Below are 18,326 nucleotides of genomic sequence, written 5' to 3' on the forward strand. Positions count from 1 at the left end.
GTCTAAACCCTTCCTGATTTTAAACACCTTAAGCAAGGTTCCTCAGCCTTCTCTGTTCTCGGGAGAAAAATCTTCAGGTTCTCTAGTTCTTATAATCCTTCAGCCTTGAAACTATTCAAGTAACTCTCTTTTATACCTACTTCAAAGCCCTGATGTCATACGTAAAATATGGAGCCCAAAGTTGGACATGGTAATCAAGCTGACGCTGTACTAGTATTTTACATAGCTTTATCATACTTTACTAGCTTTTTTAAGCAGTCCCCCTATTGATAAAGTCCTGGATGCCACAAACTTTATTAACTGCTTTGCTAATCTGTCCTGTCACAGAATCATAGACTCCCTACAGTGCAGAAGGAGGACATTTGGCACATCGAAAGAACACTCCACCCAAGCCCACTCCCCCACCCTATCCCAATAACCACTTAACCTAACCTACACATCTTTTCAAAAAAAAAAATTTTTTATTGTCACAAGTAAGCTTACATTAACACTGCAATGAAGTTACTGTGAAAAGCCCCTAGTCGCCACATTCCTGCGCCTTTTCGGGTACACGGAGGGAGAATGCAGAATGTCCAAAGTACCTAACAAGTGCGTCTTTTGGGACTTCTGGGAGGAAACCGGAGCACCCGGAGGAAACCCATGCAGACATGGGGAGAACGTGCAGACTCCGCACAGACAATGACCAAGCCGGGAATCGAACCTGGGACCCTGGCACTGTGAAGCAACAGTGCTAACCACTGTGCTACCATGCCGCCCGTCTTTAGACATTAAGGGGCAATTTAACAGGGCCAATCCAACTAGCCTGCATACCTACCACTTTCTAATATTTGCACCTAAACACCCCTTTAAAATTGTTCCGCTTTTCTTTTACATTTCCTCTCCTCATTCTTCTTACAAAACACATTACCATACATCTTTATCCACTGAATTTCATCTGCCATATGTCCTTCTAACCTATACGTCTTGCTGAAGTCTATTAGTCTTTACTTTTACAACACTTCCAGGTATTGCATCATTTGCAACTTTCAAATTATACCCAGCACCACTAAGCCCAAGTCACTATTGCATATGAAAAACAGGAGTGATCCTATTATTGAACCGAGGGAATGTACCTCCTTTCAGTTCAAAAGGCTGCACTTCATTACAACTCTGTTTTCTATTCCTGAGCTAATTTTATATCTTTGCTGCTTCATGCTATGGGCTTCAGTTTTGCTAATAAGCCTATTAAGTGATACTTTTACCAAGGAACTTTTGAAAGTCATTGTAAACAACATTAACTGTACTGCTCACATTCACCATTTCTGGAATATTAAAATCTTAATTAAGTTAGTTCTTAATAAATTTGTGCCAGCTCTTCTTTATTAGTTCATGTTTATCCACATGGCTGCTACTTTTCTCCCCAATTATTGTCCTATAAGATCCCCTACCACAGACAGTAAACCATCTGGTCTGTAATTGCCAGATTTATTCTGCACTTTTTAAAGCAAGTCTCATTTCCCTTGACATTACTCCTGTATCAAAGGAGGATTGACAGATTCTGGCCAGCCCCTTCACATTTTCTACCATTACTTCACTCAGTGTTCCCATCTAAACCATGGGCTGCAGTAGCACAGTGGTAAGCACTGTTGTTGCACAGCGGCAGAGACCCGGGTTCGATTCCCTGCTTGGGTCACTGTCCGTGTGGAGTCTGCACATTCTCCCCATGTCTGCATAGGTTTCCTCCAGGTGCTCCGGTTTCCTCCCATAGGTCCTGAAAGACGTGTTTGTTAGGTAAATTTGACATTCTGAATTCTCCCTCTGTGTACCCGAACAGATGCCGTAGTGTGGCGACTAGGGGATTGTCACAGTAACTCCTTTGCAGTGTTAATGTAAGCCTACTTGTGACACTAATAAAGATTATGTAACCTATTCACTTTACGTACTGTCAGCCTTTCTAGTGCCTCCTCTTTAGCTATTTTGATTTCTCCAGTATCGCAACATTCTCCTCATTTATAACTTTGGCAAGGTTCTCTTCTTTGGTAAGCACTGTTGCAAAGTACTTAGTTAGTACCTCAGCCAGGCCTTCTTCCTCCACCAATACCTTCTCATTTTGTTCCCTAATTGGGCCCCGCCATTCCTCTGATGAAATCTCCATTGTTGATATGCCTTTGACGATGTTTGCATTCCCATTTAGGTTAGCTGCTAATCCGTTCTCATAATGTTGCTTCATCCTTCTTATTTTCTTTTCTGACTTCTCTGTATTTTTTATATTCTCTCTTTTATTATAAAATTGACATCTGCCAGAAGTCCCTTAACTGCTTCATTCTACTTTCTGATGCCTTTGCCATCCGAACAGATTTGTCTTTGGTTGCCCTCTATCTGCTCCTGTGGGAATATGTATGGACTGTATCTGAACCATGTCTCCTTTGTTATTGAAAATATGAAAAGATGTGTCATTTGAAACATGGAAGTCTGGCAATATCTGGTCTGAGAGAAACATGAAAGAATACAGGGCAAGATCCCACAAAGGGTTAACAGCAGCTGCCAGGGAAGGATTGTAAAATTCAGATAGCCTTGGTCAAGCAGGCTTAGCAAACAAGACTAACGGGATTTTGAATGAAGCCAAAAACAATGGCTCACACCTTCATTGAAAGTAACTATCTTAGTAAACATCTGGAAAAGCATGGATGAGGTTCAGTTGAATTTGGTGAGAATTCTAGGTGTGAAAATTTGCTAATAACAGGTAAATTAAAGAAAACTGGAGACTATCAGTCTACGAGAAACATAATTCAAAGCCAAAACCAAAGTCAAAATTATGAGCTGAGGACACAACTATAGAAATTATAGGAATAAAAAGTAACACCTCTTGAAGTCAAAGCCTTTTGAACATCACAAAGGACACAATGTAATCAGGGGCGAAATTCTCCTCCCGCCCCGCCACATTTCTGCCCCGACCGGCCGGCGGGAGTCTCCGTAACACCGGCCGGTCAATGGGGTTTCCCATTGTGGGGCAGCCCCACGCCATCGGGAAACCCCCCAGTGCCGGCAAAACAGAGACTCCCGCCGGCGGAGAATGACGCCCCAGATCTATGAGAGGTGAGGGTATGTCAAAATGAGTATTTAGTTGGATTAGAATGTTTAGATCAAAGATACTTTTTATAATCAAAGAAAATCAGGAGTTACTTTACAATAAAGTCATAAAAACTAGATAACTGTTAGAAAAATATATAAACACGAAGAAAGGGAACCAGAACCAGCGGGGGAGAGAGAGAGGGGAGCAGCAGTTCAGAGTCAGATTACAGTCAGCTCAGCCATGGGAAAGAGACAGGGCAAAGCAGCCAAGCTAAAGCAGCTAATACATCTAAGGAAGACTAGAATTTAAAGAGGAGGCAGAGTCAGCTCAGAGAGAGTCAGCTCTCACAGCTCGGTACATGGGAAAGATAGGACACAGCAACCGAGCTCATCAGCGAATACATCTAAAGAAGACCAGATTTTAAAAAGAAGATTGATTGTCAAGGTGGGCCTGAAGGTCCCTTCAACCAACCAGAAGGATCCAGAAGCAAGATCATTTTACCTTTCTGTAAAGACTGTAATTGCAGCTTTTAAAAGAAAAAATATAACAATAAAATAACTTAATTTAACCTGAAATAGTGGTTATTCCAAAGTCTACTTTACTTACTTAGCAATGCGGGACCCAGAATCGATGCTACTAAGTGGTAAGTAGATGAAATCTTCGGTGAAGGTATGGGTTATACCGGGGGATAACTTGAAAACATAGTTTGACCTGAATAACCCACCCGCTGAAACCTGGGAGTGAGAATCCCTGATCACCATTTAGAATGTCAGCCCTTTTTGGTATAGGGGGACTTCTAAGAATAGTGGTGAGTTTTCAAAAACACCTTTTAAGGTCACCCATTGCACCATTGCATTTTGGCATGCCAGTTTTGATTGCAATTTAGCTGAGTCAATTCCTTCCTCAATTCACAGGTTTTATTCAACATTGCTACTTGTCCTTCTCCACAACTATCCAAACCTTATGTTGCAAAGGTCACTATTCCTGAGATGCTTCCCGCCATTGTGATGTTTTCTACTTGACCCATTACTTTTCCCAGGACTAAATCCAGCAATGCTTCCTTCCTCCTTGGGTAGAAAACATACTGATTAACGGGGTTCTCCTGAACATACTTCAGAAATTCCTTCCCTAAGATCATGTTAGATCAGAAAACATCTAAAATTTAAAAAATAATGTATACTACTCACCTAGAACTTTAACATTCACGAACACTGCCTTTTCGCCTGCTGCATTTACAAGTGTCAATGAATATTTGCCAGAATCATCACGAGTACTATCAGGAATGACTAGGAAAGCCATGGTGTCAAGTAAGTCCACTTGTCCCCTTCTGACAACGTTGTCTATTCCCATTCTTCTCCACGTTACTTTAGGTGCAGGTCGGCCTCTGATAGTGGCAAACAATCTGATAGGACATCCTGCTCTGACGGTGACAACCTTTCTCAGGCTTGCATCTAAATCAATCTCTGGTGGTTCTGTAAAAAACATATCAGTAGTGTGTGAGAAATTATTTTGCCATAAAGAAATATTACATTAAAAAAATGTTTTATTTACATCACAAAAAGAAGAAAAGGACAAAATGCAGTGCCTACCCAACACTTCCTTTGGTGATACTGCTTCCTTCAGTTCAGCAGGGCGACCAATTCCAACCTGGTTCTGTGCAGAAACTCTAAATTCATATTCTTCTTTCTCATTAAGGTTGCTCATGGTAAATTGAGTAAGAACAAGCTGAGCTGGAACATTACATTTCTTCCATCCTTCTTCAGGTAATTTGCTGACACCTTTTGGTCTCATTTCAACAACATAACCAATGATGGGAGAACCACCGTCGTACACTGGCTTTGTCCAGCCAAGGGAAATGGAGGTCTTTGTACTATCAATCACCTTTAGACCACTTGGAGGACCAGGAGGTTCTGTGCACAGAAAAGTAGGATATGAGTCAGGAGAAATGTAAAGAGTGACAAGAAGTTAAAATATTTGCAATAAGAAAATTTAAGAAATGTTATATAATAAATACCCATAGGATCCTTTGCTATTGCAGGTCTTGATGGTGGACTTGGTTCTCCTAATCCAACTTCATTTTCAGCTTTGACACGGAACTGGTATTCATGATCAGGAACCAGATTTGTAACCTTCATACGCCTCTCTGGGATTGCAGTTTTGGTGATTGCAACCCATCTAAGAGATCGCTTCTCTTTCTTCTCCAATATATATCCTGTGATTGATTTTCCACCATCATCTTCTGGCGCATTCCAAACGACAGTCATTTCTTCCTTGCTAACTTTAGTGATCTCAGGTGCGTCCGGAGGGCCAGGTCTATTAAACTGTGTCTTAGCTACCATTGGCTTTGTTTCTGTTGGTGGACCTGTGCCTATTTTGTTTTCTGCATATACCCGGAAGATATATTCATTTCCTTCAATAAGACGAGTGACATTTGCACAATCGGTAATTATAGAATCGGAGAATATGGACCAGACCATTCTCTTACTTTCACACTTCTCTAGAACATAGTTTTGAATTTCACAACCGCCATCATCTGCTGGTGGGTCCCAGCTGACTCTACACCTATCACTTGCAATGGCAGAGATCTTTAGATTTCTGACTTCACTTGGTACATCCAAAACATTTACGGTAGCGTATGCTGTAAAGCTACCAGCTGGATTAGTTGCAGTGATTACATATTTGCCACTGTTATCACGTTTCGCTTTAGTTACTGTGAGTTTGGATGTGTCCGTAGTTGTTTCAATCTTAGCTCTAGGTGATCTGCTAAGATCAATTGCATCTTTGTCCTTTACCCAAACAACTTCTGGTTGAGGTTTGCCTCTGAGAGTTGCCTCAATTCTGATGGTGTCACCTGCTTTTACAGTTAGCACTCCAGATAGCTTTAGATCCAAGACTGGCTTCTGCATTTCTTGTTTAACAATAATATAATCTGTCTTCACCCAGTTGCTTTCACCACCTTCATTCTTAGTTTGAACTCTAAACTGATAGGTCTGATTCTCAATACAGCGGTCAGCCATGAAACTAGTGGCTTTAATACTTCCTTTGTGTAATCTTTCCCATTCATCTGAATCCTTTAACCTTCTTTCAACATGATAAGATAGGTTAGGACTACCACCATCATAATCAGGTCTCCTCCAATTAAGCAAGACAAATGTCTTTCCAATATCAGCAACGTGAAAATTTTCAGGTTCTCCAGGTCTTTCAACAGGATCTATGGCTAAGATTGGTGTTTTGGTTTCAATGGTTGGACCTAGTCCTACTTTGTTTTCTGCACACACGCGGAAGAAGTATTCACGATTTGTTGTAAGTGGAACTTTGACCACACGTTTAGTCAAATCAGATGAGATCACAGACCATCCTCTCTGGCTGGGTTGACGATTTTCTGCTATGTAGTTAGTAATTTCTGAGCCTCCATTATCATCTGGATTTTCCCAGGCAAGCATACAGGAATCTTTAGTGACATAGGTTACCTTGATGTTCTTGCAAGGGCCAGGCCTATCAAGTACATTGACAGTAACTGCAGCTTGGGCATGTCCACTGCTATTTTTAGCAACAATAATATATTTACCATGGTCGGCTCTGGTTGCCTCTTTAATCAAGAGCTGTATAACAGGGTAGTCATTATTCATCTTTACACGTTTCTCATCAGAGAGTATTTTGCCTTCTTTTGACCATGTAATTTCTGGATCTGGTCGGCCTTTAACACGGCCAGTTATGTTAATAGTTTTTCCCACACGAACTGTGACCAGCTCACGACAAACAATATCAAGTTCTAGCTCTGGAGGATGAAGAATGTCTTTTGTAATTACGGATTCTGGTAGTTCTCTTGGCTCACCTTCACCAACAACATTTGCAGCTTTTATGCGGAATCGATATTCATTGCCTTCAATTAGTCCAGGTACTCTAAAAGCACATTGCTCGATTAAATTATCTTTATTAATTCTATTCCACTGTGTCGTACTTGCTTTTTGACATTCTACAATATATCCTAAGATTGGGCTGCCACCATCCTTGGTGGGTTTTGTCCAGACTAAGTCAACAGATTCTTTCGCCTTGTCTTTGAGTTTAGGATTGATTGGTGGTCCAGGCGGTCTAATAGGACGCTTTGCTGAGACTGGATCAGAGATCGGTGATGGTTTACCTAGGCCAGCAATATTTTCAGCAAAGATCCTGAATTCATACACATTCCCTTCAAAAAGTCCAACAGTTCTCATTTTTAGATCTAATACTGGCGTCTTATTCACTCGTATCCATTTACCAGTTGTTTCTCTGCGTTCCATAATGTAACCAATAATTGGGCTACCACCATCATACTTTGGTATGCCCCAGGAAACTGTTACAGCATTTTCTGAGACATCATAAATCGCTGGTTTAGTGGGTGGGCCTGGAACATCGAACATGTACTTGGCAACAGTTGGCTTAGACTCCAGTGGTTCACCAATACCAATTTTGTTTTCTGCTCGAACACGCATAATGTATTCACATCCTTTCTGAAGACGGGGAATTTTAACTTGAGTGCTTGTGCTTCCAGAGCTAACTACACCCCAGGTTTCTTTCTTGGTTTCGCGTTTCTCAATAATGTAATTGATGACAGGACTTCCACCATCATCCTTCGGTGGACGCCAAGAGATAATCATGTGCTGTGGTGTTACTTCAAGGATATTGATTGGGCCAACAGGAGGACCAGGAACATCCAAGACTGTTAAGTGTAGTGCCACTGTCTTGCTGCCAGCTGGATTGGAAACAGTAAGTATATATTCACCAGTATGTTTTCTGGTACAATCCTTAATAGTAAGGACTGTTGAATAGTTGTCAGTATCGATTTTGTAACTGCCTTCTGATTTAAGCTCAGTATTGTCAGTGACCCACTTCGCTGAAGGAGGAGGAATACCTCTCATTAAAGCAGGAAGTCTGACTGTGCTGCCAGCTTTCACAACAAGACCTTCAATCAGCTTTACATCAATATCCACTGATGGGGATACTAAAAACAAAAGCATATATGAAACAAATGAGTATCATGAAATATCAATGAATTGCAGATTGAAAGCAATGGAAAACACAAAGTAAATAATGTGAGTCAATTTAACTAACCTAATTTCTCCTGGCAGAATATAGGTACTGTTGTATCTGGACGACCAAGCCCAGCTGCATTTTGAGCTTTAACACGGAACCTGTACGTCTTTCCTTGTTCTAAACCAGTTACAACACATTCTGGTATGCTAACAGTTTTAAATATAATCCAGTCTTGTGCTCCTTCTTCTTGGTATTCAACTAAAAATCCTGTGATTTCAGAGCCTCCATTACGATCTGGATAATTCCAAAGAAGAGACACTTCTGTCCTGTCCACATCAACATGGTGTAAGTTCTTTGGTGGTCCAGGTGGAGCTATAAAAATAAGATGATAACATGATAATTTAGCTGTTATGGGCTGGTACAGAAGTTGTGAGCTTGACTGAGTGAAATGTTAATATCAGCAAATAAGAACTTACATATTGGATTAAGTGCCTTTATAGGTTTCGTTGATTCAATGAAGCCACTTCTACCGTATTGATTTTCAGCAGCCACACGGAATAAATATTGAGTTCCTTCCATTAAGTACTTAGCCATAATGCTGTGCTTTTTGGTTGTGGATGAGACAGGGACCCACCGAGGATCTGCAACATCTCTTTTCTCAATTATATAGTTTGAGATAACAGCACCACCATTATCTTCTGGTTCCTTCCACGTCAGATAGCATGAATCTTTTCTAACTTCACTAATATTCAGGTTACGTGGTGGTCCAGGTTTGTCTGAAAATAATTAATGCATTCTTAATATTGTAATTACTGAAAAAAAGACAAATAGATCAAGATTGTGTTAAATCAACAGATTGTTCCTACAATCTTTGTGTTCCAGCTGTATTACCTAATACTGTAACTATACACGTAGCACTCTTGCTTCCAGCTTCATTTTCAGCTGTGAGTGAATAACTTCCACTGTCACCTCTAACTGTATTACGGATTTCAAGCTTGCTGCGAACGGGAGTAATTTCAATATCAGCTTTCAGTGGGACTTCCATGTCATTCTTTTTCCATGTGATCTTTGGAAATGGCATTCCTTTTATGTTTGCACTGAGGTTTAAAGTAGTTCCTGCTTTTAGGTTTACATTTCGAGTCATATTAGCATCCACAAACAATTCAGGTGCCTCTGCAAAAGGAAGAAAAAGCTTTTGAGTGAACAGACAACCCACAAGAACAGGGTTAATAGTAAAATTCGTCAATGTGGAACGATCCACATTGTATTCCTGTCACACACTCACCAAGCCTGTCTTTTGCTTGAACTGGATCGCGGACATAAGCCGGATCTGACGCGCCAGCCTGATTGACTGCCATCACCCGGAATTTGTATGTATTGCCTTCAGTAAGACCCGTCACCTTAAAATGAGTGTCAGCGCAGGAATCCGGCGTTTGATTTGCTTTCTTCCACTCTTCGTCACCAACTTTCTGGAACTCCACTAAGTAACCTAATATTTTCCCTTTTCCATCATGGCGTGGAGGTAGCCAAGATAAATCAACAGTAGATTTAGTGTGGTCCACTGCTTCAGGGTTAATGGGTGGGCTTGGTTTGACTGAACAAAAATAGTTAAAAATATGGTTATTATAAACCCAAATGCATACATTACATAAATTATTTTGAAGGAAAAAAGAAATTGAGTGTATGTTTCATATACCAATTGGATCTTTTGCAAAGATGGGTTTTGATGGCGGACTAGGATCACCAACTCCTATTTCATTTTCTGCAGAAACACGGAATTCATATTCACAGCCTTCAAGCAGGTCAGTTACTTTGTACTGAGTGTCTGGATAAATTGGCTCCCTGGTTACTCTTGCCCAGCGATTGGACATGGTTTCTTTCTTTTCCACAATATATTTCATGATAGGCTTGCCGCCATCACGTGGTCTATTCCAAACCACTACAGCAGAATCCTTACTAATATCCTTTATAATTGGTTGTTCTGGTGCTTCAGGAACCCCTTTAGAGAAAATAATAAAACCGGAATAAGAAAAATAAAAACAAAGATTTCTCCCTCATTCTTAATGTTTTACAAGCTTGTTGACAAAATAGGAACAAGACACCTTCGTTGTATGCAACACTTATAACTAAAACGATTTAATAGCCGAACCATAAATTTTTTAATACTTTATATGAAATCAGAATTCTACCTTACTTTTGATGGGCTTAGTTATGGGAAAATGCAAGATTCTTAATTTGCTGTTCTGAGCATTTGCTTGTTTTTTATTGTGCTTAATATATTAACTAGGAAATTCTAAAGTCAAACACTTACTAAAACGATCTTTAGCTTTCATTTCTTCTGAAAGCAATGGATCACTGATTCCATACATATTTTCAGCATAGATACGGATAATATACTCTCTACCCTCAATTAATTTCGGAACTTTGCAAGTCGTTTTAATAGTTGAGGAAGTAACAGGCATCCATAGTTCTCGGTTTGTATCTCTTTTCTCAACAATATAATTAGTGATCATACTGCCTCCATCATCCAGTGGAGGTTTCCAGGAAATAACCATGTGATCTCTGTGAACTTCATTGAACTCAATTGGGCCAACTGGAGGTTGTGGACGATCTGAAAAAACAACATTTTGTTTCAATTCTGTTTCCTATTTACAAGATTTAAAACTGAATAAGAATAAAAATAACTAACTTACCAACAACAGTCACTTGACAGAGACCCTTTCGTGCCCCTGTGTTGTTCTCCACAACCACACAGTATTTACCCGAGTCATCACGAACACCTTTTAGAATCCCCAGACACAGTTTTGACGGTGTAGTGTTTATCTTTAGACGACCAGTTTCTTCAACTGCAACATCATCTTTCAACCAAGAAACCTTTGGAGCAGGTTTCCCTTTATATTTCCCTGTCAGGCTGAAAGATTCACCGACGCGCACAACAAACTTGTCGCGGAAGTCCAGCTCAAGTGTCGGTGGTTCTAAAGATAATAAGACAGTTAGTGCCTTTCTGGGAGGAAAGAGATATTTCTGAAAACATTTTTGAATGGAACCTTACCAAGTTCATCCTTGCAAGTTATTGGTTTTGTGCAGAATGATGGTTTGCCCTGTCCAACTTGGTTCACAGCACTGACACGATACTCATAAGTGTCACCTTCCTTTAATCCACTATGCTTAAAAATCCGATCCAACAATTTCTCTTTAGTGAGCTTGATGAACCTTTCTTTGCCAATAAGACGGCCCTCAAGAATGTACATTGTAATGTCCGCACCACCGTCGTATTTCGGAGGGTTCCATTTCAAGCTAACTGATTGCTTCGTTACTGCTGTTACTTCAAGATCTTCAGGACGTTCAGGGACAGCTGCAAGTTAGTTAGGAAAAATATATTAAAATTAATGTATTCAGTAGTTACAATTGATTTCTTTAATACTTAAAGATGGGGGGAAAACATGTAACTGGAAAGATTACTTACATATTGGTTCTTTAACCACAGTTTCTTGTGCTGTCTGCACCCATGGGCCCATGCCTATGATATTTTCAGCAGCAATTCGAAAGAAATAACTATTTCCTTGAATTAGACCCTGAGCAATAGCATTCTGCCTTGTGACTGTGTATGTGACAGGGGACCAGCCTCGTCGTTCAGCTTCACGTTTTTCAATGATATAATTGGTGACAGCAGATCCACCATCATCATCCGGAAGGAACCAGGTCAATTTGCAAGAATCATTTGTCAGGTTTTCACAGCGGAAAGGTTCGCCAACTGGCCCAGGAACATCTGCAATAAAAATATATTGATTTTACTTACATTCTTAAGAAAAGTTGATTGCATGGAGTGTAAAATCAGAAAGTAAGAATACTTACCTAAAACATCAACAAGAATGGTCTTTCTTCTTTCACCTCCTGCATTCTTTGCAATGAGATTGTACACACCTTGATGTTTTCTCTGACAATTCTTAATGACAAGAGAAGAACTGATAGCTGTCGTTTCAATTGTAGCTTCTCCTGGTACTGGTTTTTCATCTCTATGCCATGTGATCTCTGGAGGCGGTTTACCTGACACATATGCCAACATACGAATGACACCACCAGCATGCACCACAATTCTGTCTCGCATGCTAGCATCCAAGTTAATGTCTGGAATGACTAGAATAAATAAAAAATATAATGATATCAATTAATATAATTGTCAAAGTAATACAGAAGAAATGCAACAAAAGTCTTTATTTTTTTTACCTGTTCTATCCTTGACTTCAATGACGTCAGAAACCTCCCCTGGATCACCAACTCCAGCAGCATTTACTGCCCTTACTCTAAATCTGTACAAACTGCCTTCCTTCAGTCCTGGTACAACAAACCTTGTGCCTCGAACTTCTTTGTCTTTTACCTATGAAGAAACAGCACAAAAGGCAAACATATTAGCCAAGACTGAGCAAGAGAGACTGGAGCAAGAAAACTATGATGCTGGATTTCTGCCCTTTCCACACTGCGCGAGAATTTGTGCCTTCCTTTGAAGGTGAAATAAGTCCTGTGCTGACAATAGATGCACTAGCATGTACATTGCCAGCAGTTGTCATGGAACTGAAGTGCATTTCAATCTCAACAACTAAATTCAGCAACAGCTGGAGGAGCTGGTGCTGGATTTTGAGTTTGGGTCTTCTCATATGGGAGGGTCTGGGAGAGTCATGTGACCAAGTGAAGGGAAACCAAAAAAGGTGACAAGCCTTTAGATTTCTGGGGCACTTCAGAACTTGAGGCCTTCAGTTGCTGTTCTTCAACAGTAGCCAGAAGAGCCTGAGGCTAATGGAGCAGAATTGCCATTGTAGGTCTAAGTGACTTCAGCTTAACCTTTGTTTCACACTCATTGTATGGCCCTGCCAAGGGGAGATGCTGCAGTGGGGTTGATACTGAGCCATTAAATGGCCAGGCACATCAAATTTGGGAACTCTTAAGGCCTGTTCTGGCAGATTACAATTCAGTTTTGCTCTGTCTATCCTGCACCTGGCAAAGGCATAGGAATAGAAACCAGAAACGTAGCCTTATATTTAATATATTCCAAACCATTATTGATGCATTTACCTTTTCCCATTCTTCCTTTCCTTCCTCTTTAAATTCAACAAAATAACCAGTAATCTTAGATCCACCATCTTTTGTTGGTGGAGCCCATTCAAGGTCTACAGTTGACTTTGTCCAGTCTGTCACCTTAGGGAATGGAGGGCCAGGTGGTGCTGTTTATAAAAAAAAAGGAACATTCGTAACAAACTATCAAAATAATTTGGTTAATCTATTACATTTCTTTGTTAGTTGACCCTACTTGCTTGTTGCTTCTGTTACTTTACATTAATAAAAATGTTGTTTACAAGATTACATTGCTTTACTTATGGGCAGCTATTAGTGTTAGAAGTTAGGATAGTTGGTTCCTAGGAATGTGAAAATAGTTTGCACTAGTATGTTAAAATTTACAGATGACTCCCACATATAAAAGTTTGAAAACTCTAAGCAAAAATGTATGCTTACCTATGGGATCTCTTGCTGTCACTGGGTCAGAAGGCTGGCTTGGCGGTCCAATGCCTGCTGCATTAATGGCGTACACACGGAATTGATAATCTGAGCCTTCAATAAGACCAGTTACTTGATGGGATACCCCAAGTGGCATAATCCTAATTGGATCACGATTTACTCTATTCCATCTCTTCCCGGTGGTCTCTTTACGCTCCAACCAATAGCCAGTTACTGGAGAACCACCATCATATTCTGGTTCTTCCCAGTTGACGATCATAGAATCGCGGGTCACACTACTTATAGTTGGTTTGTCACAAGCTCCAGGTACAGCTTTAAAAAAATATACATTTCATTGGTATTTTCCAAATCTACAACGGGAGGTAACCTGAGTATATTCTGACAGTCATTTTGAAATTAAAGGTGGAATATTTAATGCTCAAAAAATCTTCAAGCACTCGAGCACAAAATTCAAATAACTTTTGTTAGGGAATGCACAGGATTATGCAGGCTGAACAATAATTAGTACAAATTTTAACTTAAGAATTTTTTCTCAACAATAAACTGCCTTGTACTACTAGATATGAACTTCGAACTCAGGATCAACAATTTTACTATCCACTGTTAAATGTGAAGAATTAAACAGTGTGGATGCATCTGAAAAATCAGAAATAACAAATTATGGAATATCAGGAGGAAATGTATTTCAATACATACTAAACAGGTTTCTTGCTGTCTCTGGTTCACTGTCAAGAGGTGCACCAACACCGTATTTATTCTGAGCCATGATGCGGAATACATATTCGTGTCCTTCCAATAACCTGGGTACTGTGCAAATGCACTCTTTAACATTATTGGTAACTTGAATCCAGGTCTTCCTACTTGCTTCTTTCTTTTCAACAACGTAGTTAGTAATCTTGGAGCCACCGTCATCTTTTGGAGGGAGCCATGATAAGGTCATCTGTTCAGCACTAATTTCTTCAAACTTAATAGGACCAACTGGAGGACCAGGGCGGCCTAAGTATTAAAACAAGTCAAAATAAAAATAGATTCAATTACACTCGATATGGCAAGTGACAGGAATGCAGTTATAATTGCATTGCCAACATTAGGAATAAAGAGATAAATTATAAAAGTCATTACCAAGAACATTAAGTCTCATTTCCTTAGAAGCGGCTCCCAGATTGTTTTTAGCAGTCAAGGTGTAAAGACCAGTGTCCTTTCGGAGGGACTGATGAATTAGTAAAGTACAACCATCCTCAGTCACAATTTTGTTGACGTGTTGATCATATTCTACTTTAGATTTTTCTTCTGGTTTATGGACAGGTGCTTTGTACCATGTCAAAGTTGGGAATGGTGTGCCCTTGACTTTGGCTATAATGCTGATATCTGTATTTTGTTCTGCTTCTAAAAATTCATTCAGTTCAATTTCAGGTGCACCTAGACATGGGAACATTTAGTACATATTAATTAGGTTTAAATTCGGCATGTTCTATTGTTACATTGGTGTGTTATGCTAAAATTGTGTTAGCACTTACATGTTTGGTCTTTCACAATGATAGGTCCAACAGGGTTACATGGTTTACTAGCACCAGCTTCGTTAACAGCTTTCACACGGAATTCATATTGTCCACCCTCAGTAAGATCTTCTACTGTAAACTTAGTTTCTTCCACATCACGTTTATTGCATTGCTTCCAGGTTTCCTTCGTTTGGCCAGTCGGATCCAAGGAAAGACTTTCAATAATGTAATGCGTTACTGGAGCCCCTCCATCTTTCTTTGGTGGCCTCCAAGTAAGTGAAACAGAATTCTTAGTAATCAAACCAACTCTGAGTTTTGTTGGAGGCTCAGGGGGGTCTGAAATATAGAAGATAGTCGTAAACAAAAATATAACAAAAAGTATGTACTCTAAAATAAATTATACTGATCTCTGACGAGATAAGTTTCTAAAACTATAAACTTACGAATTGGATCTCTAGCCTTAGTCCTCTGAATGGTTTCGACTGGTGCACCAATGCCAAATCGGTTTTCTGCCCGGACGCGGAAGAAGTACTCTTGACCTTCAACAAGGTCAGGCACAACAAATGTTGTGCCTGCACAGGCAGCGTTCGCTTTTACCCAAGCCTTTCCTTCCACAGTCTTTTTCTCCACAACATAGCATTTAATTCTATCTCCACCATCATTGTCTGGGGGCTTCCATGAGAGTCTGCAGGAGCTCCTTGTAATGTCACTTACTTTGAGATCTTTTGGTGGTCCTGGCATGTCTGTAACACACAAAAAATTAATTTAATAATCAAATTAAACTATTACAATTTATTCTCTTTCAAATACAATCCAACAATATAATGACGTACCAAGAACATTTACTCTGACGTTTAATGTCTTTTGTCCAGCCTTGTTCTTCGCAGTAATACTGTATCGACCAGAGTGACTTCTATTACATTCTGGAATAACCACGGTTGATTTATTTTTGATACTTTCCACCTATTAAACACAAAATTATTAATAATTAATCAGCAAGTAACATGCAAATTCAATTTCTACATTCCAAAATTTCCAAAATACAACTGTAAAATAATCATTAACCATATTATTACCTGGGCATCAGCTGGGAGATTATGTCCTTCATCCTAGACAAACAGTAAAATATCAAATGTTACAAAATCTGTTTAATCCTTGTTTAGGAAGAACTATGATCAATGATGATTGATTTGTTCCATGTTAAGCTTTCCCCCAATTATTTTTCTCATGATGCCATACTGGATGAGTCCATACAGGACCTTCAGCCAGGGCCTGCATAATGGTTCCATTCATCTTGACCCAGTGATGACTTAAAACAACTTCAAATAAGGAAATAACTAATCTGGCCAAAACCACAAATAGTATCAATGTAGAGGTGATAGCTGGGAGGGATCATAGTTTGTGAAAGACACTAGTATTTAATGAATGAAAAGTACCTTACAAATCACAGAATTGTTACAGTGTTACAGTGTGGAAGGAGGCCATTCAGCTCACCATGTCTCTACTGGCTCTCCAAATGAGCAATTCACTTTGTGCCATTCTCCCGCCTTTCCCGTAATCCTGCACATTCTTCCTTTTCAGTTAACAATTTAATTCTCCTTTGAATGCTTCAATTGAATCTGCCTCCACCACACTCTCAGGCAGTGCATTCCAAACCTTAATCACTCATTGTGTGACTTGGACATTCCGCATTAGATGTACAGCCCACTCCAAACTAAAGTTAATTCAGAATGGGGTAGGAGGAGCAGGTAATGGGAGCTGGTAGCCATTGCAGTCAATGCCAGCAGTATAACCCCGAGGATCTGGATGCCATAACAGTTTAATGACCTCACAAAAATGGCCATGATAACTAAATACATCTCACACGCTCCATTTACCTCATTCCCTTCACTTGCCTTCCAACAATTTTGATTATCCATGGCTCTTCTCTCACATTCATAGTGTTCCTTCACCCACACACATTTAGAGTTGCTGTAAGCCATACACCAATATTCTAGCGTTCACACACTGCCATCTTTTCAGTCCGTTGAAGGTGTAGATATGCATCCTTGCATTCCCCCCTTTCCTCACCACAAACCTTCCCTTCCGCCTTAATACCCAAGGACTGCCACTGTCCAGACAGTGATGTGGGAGGCTGAGGCCTAGATGGACAAAAACTAAAGAGGAAGAAACTCCATCACTCAATTTAAACCCGTAGCCACCGACTCAGATACTGACAAAGCTGAAATTTAGAGGGTAGCATAGAGGCAAGATCTGCAAGGCGTGAGTCAATGGGCATGTAAGGGCTACCAGGAGGAAAAGATCACATGGCTTCCTCCCGGATAGCGATGTAGCAAACAGATTCTGCTGCAGAAGAGACGAAGACTTAAATGAGGTGGCCTACAGAAAAAAAGCTGATGAACAGTTACCCAACACTGATTGGCCTGCCAGACAGCCTGCTGCCCGTCAGACAAGGAACATGGAGGAATCCAATTCCAACTAGGCACAGATGTTTGCACAGAGTGTGTAGCCCATCAATTTCATTATGAAGGTGGTGGCTAACTCCATGCGAACACTTGTGAACCTGACCACGAAGTAGTGTTCGATGACCAATGCCTCAGCTTCCATTACAATACAAGCAGAGTCACCCAAAACCAAGGTATTGCAGTGGAAGCCTAGAGTGAGGACATGAAATCAAAGCTTATTACTGTGAAAGTGCTGAACAAGGATGGTTGTTTGAGCACTTTATGGTTTTGTTGGATCAAGTTGGTATGAAATTGTTATTTTGTGGTGATTTTTATTTCAGCCTTGTGGCCAAGAGGACACAGTGCTAGTCAGTGACAGAGGGAAGATAAGGGCCGCGATTTAGCAGCTTTGTCACACATGGCAAGAATCCATGTGAGCCGGTTCAATCGTGGGTGCGGCCTAAATTGGGAACCTCACCAGGCACCAAGTGGTTTGCAAACAAACTGGCTCGTTCCTGTTGGCAGATTCCGGAACTCGCTTAGGCATGGCGAGTAAACAATAATCACAAATCAAGGCCAATCTCCATGTCATTAACGAGACGGTCGCCCAATCTAATGGCCTACAGAGATCTAATGGGCTTGTCAGCAAGAGGACCCCTGACAACGATTAGTACTGGCCCACACAAAAGAGGTCCAGGCGGATTAGCACCTGGAGGGTCTCACAGGACGTTGGAGGCCTCTGGATGGTCAGGGAAGGGTGATACCCGGGCACCTTGGCACTGTACCTTGGAACCATCACCCTGGAAC

General features: G+C 40.4%; 1 protein-coding gene across 1 annotated transcript in view; it reads right to left on the bottom strand.

Moving 5' to 3' along the window:
- ttn.2 (titin, tandem duplicate 2) overlaps nucleotides 1–18,326 on the bottom strand; it is a 415,239-nt gene that overhangs the window by 78,560 nt on the left and 318,353 nt on the right. Inside the window, exons 205-226 of the mRNA XM_072477296.1 lie at nucleotides 16,152–16,184; nucleotides 15,909–16,038; nucleotides 15,519–15,818; nucleotides 15,094–15,411; nucleotides 14,699–14,995; nucleotides 14,273–14,572; nucleotides 13,574–13,888; nucleotides 13,136–13,284; nucleotides 12,293–12,443; nucleotides 11,921–12,202; nucleotides 11,532–11,834; nucleotides 11,118–11,420; nucleotides 10,759–11,040; nucleotides 10,377–10,676; nucleotides 9,762–10,064; nucleotides 9,351–9,659; nucleotides 8,957–9,238; nucleotides 8,542–8,841; nucleotides 8,144–8,437; nucleotides 5,067–8,033; nucleotides 4,642–4,962; nucleotides 4,240–4,524 (exon numbers count right to left, since the gene is read on the bottom strand). Coding sequence (XP_072333397.1) covers nucleotides 4,240–4,524; nucleotides 4,642–4,962; nucleotides 5,067–8,033; nucleotides 8,144–8,437; nucleotides 8,542–8,841; nucleotides 8,957–9,238; nucleotides 9,351–9,659; nucleotides 9,762–10,064; nucleotides 10,377–10,676; nucleotides 10,759–11,040; nucleotides 11,118–11,420; nucleotides 11,532–11,834; nucleotides 11,921–12,202; nucleotides 12,293–12,443; nucleotides 13,136–13,284; nucleotides 13,574–13,888; nucleotides 14,273–14,572; nucleotides 14,699–14,995; nucleotides 15,094–15,411; nucleotides 15,519–15,818; nucleotides 15,909–16,038; nucleotides 16,152–16,184 — 8,524 coding nt within the window. The remainder of the gene's footprint in view (nucleotides 1–4,239; nucleotides 4,525–4,641; nucleotides 4,963–5,066; nucleotides 8,034–8,143; nucleotides 8,438–8,541; nucleotides 8,842–8,956; nucleotides 9,239–9,350; nucleotides 9,660–9,761; nucleotides 10,065–10,376; nucleotides 10,677–10,758; nucleotides 11,041–11,117; nucleotides 11,421–11,531; nucleotides 11,835–11,920; nucleotides 12,203–12,292; nucleotides 12,444–13,135; nucleotides 13,285–13,573; nucleotides 13,889–14,272; nucleotides 14,573–14,698; nucleotides 14,996–15,093; nucleotides 15,412–15,518; nucleotides 15,819–15,908; nucleotides 16,039–16,151; nucleotides 16,185–18,326) is intronic.

Source organism: Scyliorhinus torazame, chromosome 2, assembly GCF_047496885.1.
Source record: "Scyliorhinus torazame isolate Kashiwa2021f chromosome 2, sScyTor2.1, whole genome shotgun sequence".
Taxonomy (NCBI): Eukaryota; Metazoa; Chordata; class Chondrichthyes; order Carcharhiniformes; family Scyliorhinidae; genus Scyliorhinus; species Scyliorhinus torazame.